The sequence below is a fragment of the Myxocyprinus asiaticus genome, chromosome 21 (genome assembly GCF_019703515.2).
Source record: "Myxocyprinus asiaticus isolate MX2 ecotype Aquarium Trade chromosome 21, UBuf_Myxa_2, whole genome shotgun sequence".
In the NCBI taxonomy this organism is placed as follows: Eukaryota; Metazoa; Chordata; class Actinopteri; order Cypriniformes; family Catostomidae; genus Myxocyprinus; species Myxocyprinus asiaticus.
In genome coordinates, this window is record NC_059364.1 from 39,993,923 (window position 1) to 40,007,156 (window position 13,234).

At 36.6% G+C, this 13,234-nt stretch overlaps 1 protein-coding gene across 2 annotated transcripts in view; it reads right to left on the minus strand.

Annotated features, from left to right (window-relative positions):
• The window catches only part of LOC127412408 (homeobox protein Meis1), a 76,523-nt gene that overhangs the window by 60,341 nt on the left and 2,948 nt on the right, over positions 1–13,234 (minus strand). For both annotated transcript variants that reach the window (XM_051648736.1, XM_051648737.1), the window contains exons 3-7: positions 12,623–12,764; positions 12,338–12,388; positions 11,698–11,748; positions 10,666–10,812; positions 1,879–1,990 (exon numbers count right to left, since the gene is read on the minus strand). In XM_051648736.1, coding sequence (XP_051504696.1) covers positions 1,879–1,990; positions 10,666–10,812; positions 11,698–11,748; positions 12,338–12,388; positions 12,623–12,764 — 503 coding nt within the window. The remainder of the gene's footprint in view (positions 1–1,878; positions 1,991–10,665; positions 10,813–11,697; positions 11,749–12,337; positions 12,389–12,622; positions 12,765–13,234) is intronic.

A 13,234-nucleotide genomic window follows, 5' to 3' on the forward strand; every position in this document is an offset into this window, starting at 1 on the left:
AGTGGCTTTAAAAGACTGGCGATAATTGGAAGTATGTGAAAAATGATGTGTCAGGTTGGTCAATAAAGAGCAAAGGTCACCACAAGCTGGAGCCCAAACTCTGCACAAAATGTGCTCATTAAGGCGTCCAATCAGAGTGTGGTGAGTAACCCAGGCCATTAGTCATCGGCCATCTGACGAACTTGGCCAGGCCGGCCTCTCTTGCTCTTATTGCTCTTGTTCTTTGTGGAGGAAGAGAACCGCTACTGGTATATAAATCGTTGCTCAGTCATCTGGAACATAATGTGGTCCTTTCTGCTCTCATCCTGCTTTGCCTGCTGGCTGAGCAGCCCACAAACTGCTGCCCTGACATCCCTTTCAATAATAAATGAAGTTGCTTTTTTTCTAGTTTGTTTTAAACCCTCCTCCACTTCAGCACCTCCTACATCCTGCTCTCATTGGCTGAACCACACAACTAGCCTATCATAGTGCAGAACAGATGACCCTGCTTACTGTTTGAATTCCGTTGACATGACGAGGTGAGTGAAGTTGACTTTCATTAGCTTTCATTCCTCTGAGAGGGAAATCCTAACCAAAAAACATCCATGAGTTTTTTTTTTTTATTATTATTTATTTATTTTTGTATTTACTTTTTTTCTTTGGGAGGATCTATGCTTTTCTCTTTGCCCAGACTTTCAAAAATCTTGGACTGGATTATAACAGAGCATATGAAGCCCCAGCTGTGTAAAAGCTCTTCTGTTAGACTGTCATCACCAGCGGCTTTCTTCAGATGCCCTGTCCAGACATGCCCATAGGAGGGCTCATTAATGCAGTCTTATCATAACCAGCTGATGGACCAATGCCACATCACCGGCCAGCGGCCGCCTAAACATCTGCTTTAACTCCTGCTCTCTCCATCCACATGCTTGTTTTAGCAATAGTCTTAACAGGCTGGACATATCTGCATAATAGGACAGTGGAATTTTCATAGAATATACACACTTATTTCACAGCTCTCTGAAATACTTGATAATGATCGGTCAATTGCTGCATTCTGTGGTCAGATATTGTCTAATAAATGTCCATTCTCCCATGCAATCGATTTCCAACATAGATGTCCTTGTTTCGCATCTCTCGCATCACTCCGCAGTCTCACAAATCTTCTTACATAATAAAATAATACAGACTCAAATCACTATTTCATGTCCTTTTGTTTATTTATTTGGTAAGTAGCCATGAATTAAGTGGGATAATGTAGTCAACAAGTCCTGAAAGTCCGGGTTCAATACAAGTTAAGCTCAATATACAAATATTTATGACTCTTCCCTCCTTTTTGTTAAAAAAAAAAGCACAAATCGAGGTTGAGGAACTTACAATGTAAGTGAATGGGGTCAATTTTTGGAGAGTTGTAAGCCATAAATATGAAGCTTATAATTTTATAACAGCTCTTACATTAATTATTCAGTTAAAACGTGTATTATTTGAGTTGCAAAGTTGTTTAAATCTTCATTTTACGGTTATTTTTGGGTTTTAGAGTTTACAGTGTTACGTCACATAAAAGGTTAGTAAGTGATTTTATCACACTAAAATCATGTTAACACATACTGTTTATGATTTGTGACTTTACTTGAGAAGCGGTGTGTATTTTAACATTTACGGATTGCCCCATTGACTTCCATTGTAAGTGCTTCACTGTAAATCAGATTTTTGCTTTTTTTAAAGAAAAGGAGGGACAAGTTGATTTAAATTTTTGTGGTAATCAACAATGCCACAAATGCTGTTGACTGAGCTTACCTTGTTTTGAACCCGGAATATTCCTTTAAGGTTTATTTTGCAATAGTGGCTGACATTCTTTACATTATCCCTTACTATGCATTAACGGATGTCTCAGAACCTTACCTTGTTCACTGCTGTTGTCACCGCTGTGTGATGTGTGTCCTCCGCTGGATGGTCCTGGCGTGCCCCCGGAGCGTATGGAAGCTGTATCATCATGGTCTCTATTCCATGAAGTCTGCACGGTAAGGGACAGAGAGAGAGAGAGAGAGAGAGAGAGAGAGAGAGAGAGAGAGGGAATCAGGCATCAGATCACAGACACTGCAGTCGCATGTTACAAAGACAGCCATCCCTATCAGATGTTCCTAATTTCACTTTTTCAGGGAAACAACCTCTTTCCAGGCCTCTGCCTCATTCCGCAACCTCACACAACAATTTAGTCAGTACATCTCATGAGAACGATGGCTGAAACTCAGCTGCCAGCTTCCTTAGTCGCATTTCTCAGTTTAGCAAACAGAATGCAAGTACTGTAATAAAATAATTACGGCACTATTTTAAGAATCACAAACTAGACTTCAAGTAGTAAACATTACCAGAGACAGTATATCCATAGTTTAGAAACAGAAATAAAACTGTAAACAAAGAAAGAAAAATTAGCAATAGCCGCAAGGATTGCGTGTTTGGCTGCAAACAGTCTGAACGTCTCCACACACTGGCTTACTTGAGATCTCTGAAGACGACAAGGGCCAGTCAGTCACCTCTCTTATATCCCAGAGCGAGGGGAGTGTTTATGTGTGTGTGTGTCTGTGCATGTGTGCTCGCTGGCCTAGCGAATCAAACTGAAATCAAATAAGAGCCCATTCTCCATTAAGTTGGGAAGGGTAGGAGAAAGAAAGAGAGAGAAATCCTATTGACAATTAAGCTTAGGTGTATAAAGGGGTAGAAAGTGTCAGCTGTTAGGCGGATGGTATGTGGCAAATGGTGCAGACATGGGGATAAAGAGAAGTGGACGGAACAATGGCAAGCAGGGGCCTGCACACACTCAGCCCCATGCAGGGCCTACTTGTCCTATAGAACAAAACAGATGTTGCCTCTTATCACTGGGCACCTCCACAAAAGTAACATTAGTGTGGGAGGAAAATAAGCTCGGAGATGAAGGTTGCAGCATCATTTCTGATGTAAAAAGAGGAGTATCAGAGATGATATAACTCATTATCAGGCCAAGTTGGAATCTGCAGGCTTTTTTCACATTCTCTGTGCTGATTTGGAGGGGAAGATTTTATCATTCCAACATGATAAAATGTGTTTAAAAAAAAGCTGAGAGCATTACACTCTTTTTGGTAGCTGAATGGATATGCAAATTACCCAGAAAAATAAAAGTGCACTCAATATTTATTTATTTATTTTTTTATGTTCTCATGGACTTACACACACCTATGTACATGGATGCAGCATTATTCAAATGCAATAGTTTTCAGTTTCAGATGCCATTGTAGAAATTTAATATTCACAGTCAGTCATGATTCATTTAATCAATGAGTGAAAGTGTCAAATAACAGGACGGTTACTGAGATAAAGTGAGTAGAATTCAGCTGGTCATGTGATTATAACATGGAAGCCCCCAGGTGGGGACCCTCTCCATGTAGAATAAAACAGCTTTTATAAGGTTACTGATATGACTGGAGTGTTTATCTCATGTGAGTGATCATATTTTATACATACGTTTCAAAATTACTATAAATCGTTTTAGGAGTAAAACTCTTTTTTTTTTTTTTTTTTTACGAAAAAAATGACAAAAGAGTGCACCTTTAAATGAACAAACACCATATTTCGTAACTTTGTGAATGACAGATATTCCAAATTCTGCAGAAATATGTGGAGCTTTATGCAGAATTTTGTGTACAGATTCACTGAGGAGATTCCACTCATTATAAAGCATGTGTAATTCTGAATATGTGCAGTCAAATGTTACATTAATAATACACAATACACATACAGTATGTGTGTGTGTGTGTGTGTGTGTGTGTGTGTGTGTGTGTGTGTGTGTGTGTGTGTGTGTGTGTGTTTAATTATTTCAAACATAAATCAATAAAAAAAAATTTTTTATTTATTTTCTAACATTGAGCTAATGCATTGAACAAATCTGCAGCTAGTTAGCAACTGTTATTGATGCCTTTAAAGTAACTAAACACATGTAAATGTTGATCTTTTTTTTTTTTTTTTTCTTTTCTTTTTTTAAACTATACTTTTGGAAGGAAAAGATGGTCAAAGATACATTTCTTTCAGCCAAAAAAAAAAAAAAAAAAAAAAAAAAAAAGAAGAAGAAGAAAAGAATAATAATAAAAAAATAAAATAAAAAAAAAACAACAACAAAAACAAATACTGGCTGGAATGAGCCAGACTGCATTTGATAGATTTGCCATGAGTCTCCTAAAAACGTATGAGGAATAATAGTGCCAGCCACTCTAGATGTATTATTTTTTTAAATTGTTCACAAAGTCAAAAAAAAAAAACAAAAAAAAAAGTGTATTCTGCAGCATACCAAAAGTATGCCGTAAGAGGTAATCTAGAACACATGCCCAGGGAGCAAACAGTTAAAACTAAAATTGCCAGTTTCTATAACTCCACTTTTTATAAAAGCAAGCAGAGAGAGAGAGAGAGAGAGAGAGAGAGAGAGAGAGAGAGAGAGAGAGAGAGAGAGAGATTGAAATGAGGGAACTTGTTTATTCAGAGCTTTGTGGAAAAGAATGGTACAGCACCCTGGAGACTGAAAACCCCAGAGTCTCCTCGCGTAAAAGGATGTTTTTTACACACAACAAATCCCACTTGAAAATATAATTAGAACGAGAAAATAGCAAACTATTGCATTAACTTTAATTGAACAAAAAGGCAGCGGGGCTTGAGGGAGGCTGCTACTCGGCCCCATGGGAATGGGGGAGGGTCTCGGCCAAGGGTGAGTGACATCTCTAGGGTGAACTCCAGTCTATTTATAACTGCCCCAACACTCCCGTCCACCAATGATCTAACAGCTAATTAATAATAAAGACAAAAAAAAAAAAAAAACACACAGAGCAGTCCACCAGCGAGCAGACACCCGGAGGAAATGCACAGGCGCATAAGGGAAGGAGTAAATATGTGGGCCGAAATGAACAGCGGGTGGAGGTGGTGTGGATGCAGATGGTTACGGGAGAGATGAGTGCCATAGCAGAGAGAATGCTGTCCTGCTGCACACAACAACACACTTGATATATTCACTGTCCCTCTAATGAGCTAGCGAGAATTTATTCAGTCGCTTTTTTTTTTGTTGCTCCACCCCTCCCCCTCTGAATTTTTTTTCTTCCCTTGCTCCTTTTCTCTTTCCCTCCTTATGTCCTTCTCTCTCTCCAGTGCAGGATGTAGATTAATTCAATGCTTAATTGTTTAGTAAATTCAATTTTCCACATTCTATTCTGCATAGCTTTAGCTGAAGTTCTTAAATCGGCGGTGCATAGCCCAGGGAGCAGCGTTTGTCATCTGTGCCTTTCCTTTTTTTTTTTTTGCATTACCATTTTCTTCCTCCACCACTTAATTCGCCATGAAAAGATTTTCCTTCCTGGAAATTCTGATTCTGCCATGATCGGTGAGGCTTTCCAATTCATTGCATTTTCATTGTGTTGTGGGTCTTAGATAGAAGCTCTCTTTCTCCCCACATTATACAAGCACTCATGCAAAAAATATTAGGCTTCCAGTTCATTTATAATAATAAAGAAAAAAAATGCATCACGTTCTTTTTACTGTACACTTAGAATTTAGAGGGGAAAGAAAACTCAAAAACTCTATGTTTACAATTTCAAGTTGCTTAATTTTTTTTTTATTTTATTTTTTTTTTTTTTAACACAGATCACCAGAGTCATACTGTACTATTTTTAGTACTAGCTTCAACTAGATAGCACAACACAATACTCTAATAGAGAGAAAGAGAGAGAAAGAGAGTTCTGCAAGTTTGTATATGCCTCATCAAACAAGATTAGCAAGGGCATCTGGACAAGCTCACTAAAATACTTAAGCTCTTCTAAAAAAAAAATACTTGGGAATCACAAGTTACACATGAACTTTGCCCAATGGATCGAGACCAAAAACCGAATCTGTTCAGGACACTTGTTTATTTGTTTACTCCGGCTTGTTGATAAGGCCGAGATCCTCGACGTTGATAACACAGCATGTGGCTGCTGGTTCAACTCCAAGCAAAAGCATTAGGGCTCCTTAAATGAATGGATGTGGTAATAGCATGCACAGAAACAGAGAGAGAAAGAGAGCTAGAACGCTAAAACAATCCAGTCCCACAAACAGCACCTACTCCTTCCTCAAATCTTACAATGCAAAATGGAGCAAAATCAGGGAGGGGTGCAAAAAAAAAAACAAAACAAAAAAAAACAACAACAACAACAACAAAAAAAACAACTGCTTAGTTTTGGTCTACAGAGAATGTAAAGGGTTTGTAAATGGCCTGTGAGTGATATCTCGTTTTAGAACCAGTAAAGTCACCCTTAATGGCACTGTAGGATAATCACATATCGTCTTTAATTACAACAGCTTTCACATCACTGGCTAAAAAGATTTGGAGTGGAATACTGAAGCTTAATTTCATAAAACCTGTAATAATAAAAGGGTATGATGTTGGCCATTTTCTTAAAAGTGTTAGACCATGGGAACATTTTAATGACAGTCAAAAGTGTGACAAACTGCAAGGAAAATGAGGTATTGCAGCATAACTTGCAGAATTATAACACGCATTAATGTATATATGTATATATATATATATATATATATATATATATATATATATATATATATATATAAAAGGCTAATTTTTTAAGCAAATTTCATGAACTAAACCCAGGGTGTCTCTTTAAAAACAGCAGTAAACCCAATACTTAACACCTGTTTTCAATTTAAATCAGAGAAACCAACATTTGATATTCATATGCCACTTCACTCCAAGGAAGAAAAAAATAGTCATGTGTTTGCCCTACATCACTTGTTGAATCGTTGACAGTGGCCAACATTGGTCTAGATAAAGAAAAAGGGATTCCAGCTTCTCATTACTTTAACAAAGCCCATGATTACAGCGCAGTAATAATTTTGGCATTGCCAAACTACTATACCAACAAATAAAGCAAAGAATCTGAGCTTAAAGAGAACTTCTTTGGTTCACATTAACAAAAACATTCATGGTAATAAAAAGAAACTATATATTGAAAACAACACCATATTAATTGGGAGCAATGCAGTGCAAATAAGGTGAATATATTTTGAACACCAAATGTGCAAAAACATTTGTTTGCTTAAGCACAAGTGATACATTTGACAGTGAGTGCACAACAACCACCAAACGAATCTCTCATGCCAATGAAATGGTGACATTATTTATGCAACCCCTTAAAACAGGCCTATCCGCATTCGCTGAAAGCTGCACTTATAACAAAATCCTGTAAAATTACATTAGATATTCAAGAAAAATTATTAAGCACAAAAATGGTGCAACGTCTGGGTGGCCCCTATGCAATACTACATCAATAACTTAGCTCACGCTGTAATAACAGCACTAGTTTTTAAATTGGCTCTGAACAAAATAGAAGGAAACTGCAAACAGAGAAACTATTCAGCATTTCAATTATTTCAACCCCTCTTCAGGCCGCACGGAATAATCTAAAGAGCCCTCGAGAACTGAAGTCTTAAGCACAGCAGAGGTTTTCATGGCGTTGAGTTCATTAGCAAATGGCAGTGCCTGTCTGCAATTAAAGACAACTGTGCAAATGCTGCGGCCCATGGAAATGTCTTCAGACCCTTTACTTGGCCTTCTAAAGTGAGCGTCAGCACTGAGCAAATATGTCATAAACAAGTTACCAAGATCCAACCAATTGGAAAACAAATTAGCCCACCTAGAACTGAGGCACAAAAAGGCCATAAACATGCCGATATAAAACATTAAGACATTACTTGGCCAATTCATTGGTAGCTAAATATTTGTATGAAAATTGATCAATAATGACTACTTTCACTCAGTCATTTCTAAAAGACAGTCGCACATTTCATGTTTAATATGGAAAACCCATCGAGTAATCTAAAATGTGAAAATGTATGTACATCATATGCATGTCCATGTATGGTTTTCACAGAGATCAAAAAGCAACATACTTAAACATGCGTGCAACATAAAATACTACCATCAAAAACAGATTGGATGTTGTCATATATGTAACATATATTTTCCTAAATAATAGTGTAATTTGAATAGGTACTGTACATATATGCCCAAATATAGGAATTGTAATTGTATAACTATGTTATAAATGTGTTATAAATATATGACCATCTAGCAGATTTCTGTATAAGCCTATTTTTATGTCCTGTTTATTCATTTAAGTAAGGAAGCTAATGAATAAATGGCCAACTAATGAACCTTATACTTAATGTCTTCAACTTTACTTTGTGGAGCTACTTGTTATTGTAATAACAGTAGTAATTACGTATAGTAACATGTAATATGTGTGACACTGCAATGTAAAGTGTTACCAAAAGCAATCAAACAACCCAAAACTTCTTAACAGATTCTCCCGAATGAAGACCTCAGGAAAGGGTTAACTAGTTGCTAACTAGTCCTTTCGCTCATTTCACCCTGAGCTCTGCTTCTCTTTCTCTTCTCTCGATCCTTGCAAAACAATGCTAAGCTGGAGTTTAGACATTATTGATACGATGCTTGGGTGAACTGACTGAGGATGACAACACTGTACAGCGGCGAACCAAAGAGTTTAATACATTCTACGAAGGCTATATTCCTGATATTTTTTTCTTCTTGTGTGCTGCAGTATTCTTGCTGGAATAAATTGGCCTTTGAATAAATGAACCGACTTTCTCCCTCTTGTTAACATTGTTGGGAATTTGCACAAAAGAGATTTTTTTTCCAGTCCAATTCAACTTTATGCCCGAGGGCATATATTAAAAATACATATGGAACGAGATAATGCACGAGCGACGCAAATTCGTTAAGGATGTCACCGTAGCAAGCACAGAAGAACTGTAGTCACAAAAATAAGATATATTACATATATAAGACCTAGAGTCGAATGCTGGGTGGAGTTAGCATTGTCTCTATTTATTTGTCAGTCAAAAACTGCGCAAAGACCGCCCACTGCGCATCTAGTTATCGAATACTTTATTTTAAAATGTAAAGAATAATAATATATATATATATATATATATATATATATATATATATATATATATATATATATATATATATATATATATATATAAACACTGTTTTAAATTAACACTACACAAAACAGCGGCAATTGTGTGATTATTAAATAAATAAATAAATAAATAAATGCCTCAGGTTAGCAAACTTTTGAAAAGTTGGTCACTTGGGAATTAGACTTTTTTTAATGATGTTTTAAGATGTAAACACCTAATACTAGCCCCGATATTTAGGCGTTAGTCGTCATCAAGGAAAATATAGGACATGTCTTCATCTTAAAGTCAATTAAAGATCTAAATTCGTGCCCTGGAGAAAAAAACATAAATTGCTCTTATCAAGTTATATACCTGCATACCCATGGGTCTTATTATAAGCCTAATTTATGTCTATCGCTTAAATTCAATTTTCAAGCTCTGCTCAAGAATTCATCTATTCAAGAATCTTGGCAACTTCCCTACTACAGAGTTTTGTTAAAAGACTTGACCTCGTGCTATTTAATGCTGCCTTTGAATTAGAAGTATTAGCCTATCCGAACAGATCTGCTCATTAACATAATAATTAATACAACCGAAATAGAAGAGACTAAGGCAGCCAAAGGTCGTTTTTATTGCAGTCCCTGTTTGGTAGTGAATGGAACAGGGTTTTTTCTTTTTTTTTTTCTCTCTCTCTCTCTCTCTCCCTCATATAAAAGCTGGTGACCGACGCACTCATTGGAAAGCTACAACTGGTCAGTGCTTTATTTGATAACTCAGCCATATGGAAGATGAAGGATTTAAATTATTTAGCCTAATCGCTTCATTACTTTTATGTACTAATCCCCTTAATATGACCACTTAGTTTTTTTTAACCAGTGCTCCTCCCAGGACTCATATATCCAATTTAGTGGGGAGGGGGGGTCTGTTTTTTAAACACATCCATTTTTACAATATTGAGGTGTCGTGATACGCGCAAGGAACGCGTAAAAGTTGAGGAATGAAAAGTGCGCAAAACTTTATGAAACATCAAAGGATCTACAAATAAAGGCTGTCGCATAAATGTCACAGAAGTACATAATTCCAGACATTTTCCTTTACACACAGAATGCTGTATGACACAGCACTATTCAAACATGAGCGCGCGTCGCGTCTGCTATTCAAACACTTTGGGTAAAATGATGCACATTAGCAATGCGCGCTCTTGTCTGAACACTGACAAGGCAACTAATGAAGCGTGAACAACAGTAGACAATGCTGTTGACCAAACGCACCAATCCTCTAAATACCCACCAAAGATATTTCTCCATTAGGTTTGATAGTAATTGATAAATACCATAGATAGCCCAACCATGCTAATATATATATATATATATATATATATATATATATATATATATATATATATATATATATATATATATATATTCAAAAACGCAGGAGAGAGAAAAGAAAAGGGAAAGGACAAAATTCAAATCGACAAGAAACAGGTCAAGTTTATGGCAATGCTTTCAGGAGCTAATCTCCTCGGGTCAGTTCCGGGATCAAACCTTAATGAAGCAATAATAAGCCACATTATTCTAAATTTTTCAATCCGATGGAATTTAAAAGGCTTAATCGTATGCAAATAACAGCGAGGCCGAGAAAGTGACCCAAAAGATGATTTCAATGGCCAGAAAAGAAATGGACTCCTTCACGTACCTGATCGAGGGGCCCCGATGATCTTGTAATATCTTCACTGTCTGATTTGGATCCTCCTTCTCTGTCGTCTATAACCAAGTCGATGGGCATCTTGCCCTTCAAACAGCTGATGTACCGATGACAGAAATTGTCACAAAGTTCATGTACCTATGGGGGGGGGGGGGGTTGGAGATAACAAAGGGTCATCACAGCGAGTTGACAAGTGCATCCAGAACTCCTATTGACATGGAAAACCTCTCCCAACGGCCTTCTCTGATAGCTATCAAACGCATCCAGAATGCCAAATAACTTTACTCCCTCTCAAAATAGAGATATCGCCGAAAATTGACACTGACAAGACGACTCACGGGCTACACCGTATTCAACACCCGTGCTAAATGCATCTGCTCCCGGGGTTGTGGCCATTAGAGAGATGACCTGCTTGACTGACATTTAAGGTAAACTGTTTAATTTCGTCTAGTTATTTAATTACCACCTCCTTACAAGGGAATAACATGCTCTCTCAGGCCAGTGCATGACATTCAGTGCATTTATGGCTGAATGTTCAAACTATCGCTTTGCCGTGTTATCTCAGCACATATAGCCTCAGAGGCTCATGCAAATAACTTGGAGCCAGTGTGCACTCAAAATTGTAAAGCTATATATTCTGCCGATAAATCACTTGATAGGCCCTCTCCCGTCGTGAAACAGGTGTTGATAAAATTCCTCAAAGTGTTTTGCTGATAACAGATAAATGTGCCATCGATGTGGTGTCCTTTAATCAGGTAATACCAGTCGACTGTCAATATCAAATAATACATTAGTAAAAATAAAGTGGTACAACATGAGGCACGGCAGAGAGACATTGAAAGTATTTATATGAAATATCTGTGCCCGCTGTAGCAGGTTGCATTGTAATTAAACTCAGAGGGGGAAATCGGCAGCATGATTGATTTTGGCACTAATTACAACAGACTAGGAAAAATACATTTATGCAGATGAGGCCCATAGGTTTGAAGAGAGGACCTAACAGTTGGGGTGAACTTTGATTACCTTTTCGAGCTCCAGAAGATGAAACCGTAAAACTTGAATGGCTTGTATCATCTGGGGGAAATTGACAAAAAAAAAAAAAATAAAAAAAAAAAAATGAAAAAAACAAATGTTCAATATGAATGTGACGACAAACAGGCCAATTATAAGTAAATTAAGTGATGTATGACATTTAGTATCATATTGCGGTCACGATCTAGACAACGCATTACAATCAAGTCAGATAATACATAATTTATGAATAAATTATCACTGTAATACATGTTTTAATGAGTTAGATAAGTGTGCTCTGTCTGAAACCGACGCTCTGAACAAGGGTGACACATCAAAATAACAAAGCATTAATGATAAGAAATCATTTGCATAAAAATACAAACTTTCAAACCCGTATATATATATATATATATATATATATATATATATATATATATATATATATATATATATATATATATATATATATAATAAAAAATAAAAAAAACGACAGTTATCTGTAATGGCAATGCTGTCGAGAAATCAAAAATCCCATCTAAGACAATTTTGAAATATTTTATAAAGATTTTAAATGACAAGTCAGCTCTAACAAATCACATCTCTTTCAGGCAACGCAAAATACAACGCAAAAATAATAATTTGCACTTACCAAATTATCCAGCTCAGGATTTGATGAAAAAAGCGGCTTTTCTGCCCGAATCTGAGACGATATGCATGTAAATGATAATCATAAAAAAATTAGAAAACATATATATATATATCAAACATAAGCTGATTTTTTTTTAAACTCAAAATAAAGTTACAATGCATCGATAAGACTACGCGTTTATTATGATGTAAAGTTAGAGTACACCAACGCACCAACTAAGCGACTACAAAACTACGTAAAACTTTTTTTTTTTTTTTTTTTTCTCTCCATAAAAGTGTCTCTGACCTGTTTTGCAAACACTGCTATATCCTCATTGAAAGACTCTGACGAACACACATCGCCTCCAGCCACACCGGGCTCTCTAGGTGTGCAAGTGGCTAATTCACATTTCTCAAAAATCAGTGCTAGAAGTGGGAACAGAGGGTGCCTGGAATAAAAATAAATAATAAAAAACGTCAGCGTGGAGAAAGCTTTGTATGAGCACATCAAGACATCTTATAAACTTATTATATCTCATGCAATCGTTCACAGCTATTTTTTTATTTTTATTTAAATTAGTCTGTTATTAAAAATCAATTAGGATACCTGAGAAGTTTGGGTTCATTAACTTGATTTTACTTAATGTGAGCAGACAATATTTGCGTACAATTGCGCCAGAATAAAAGTATATAAACGTACTTTTATTCGTGCATTCTAACGAGCCTTTTCAGTTGTGCACAATATTGTGTCATATGGACTCCTAGAACGCATTATCAAAGACAGCAGTCAATATAAACAGTGGGCTACGAGGTCACAGTACCTAAGAAATGCTCGTGTTGAGGCTAGGCCAAGCATGCAATTTAACCATGGTTCAACTACTGGGCCTATCTCTTGTGTAAATGTTTAGGGACCTATCTA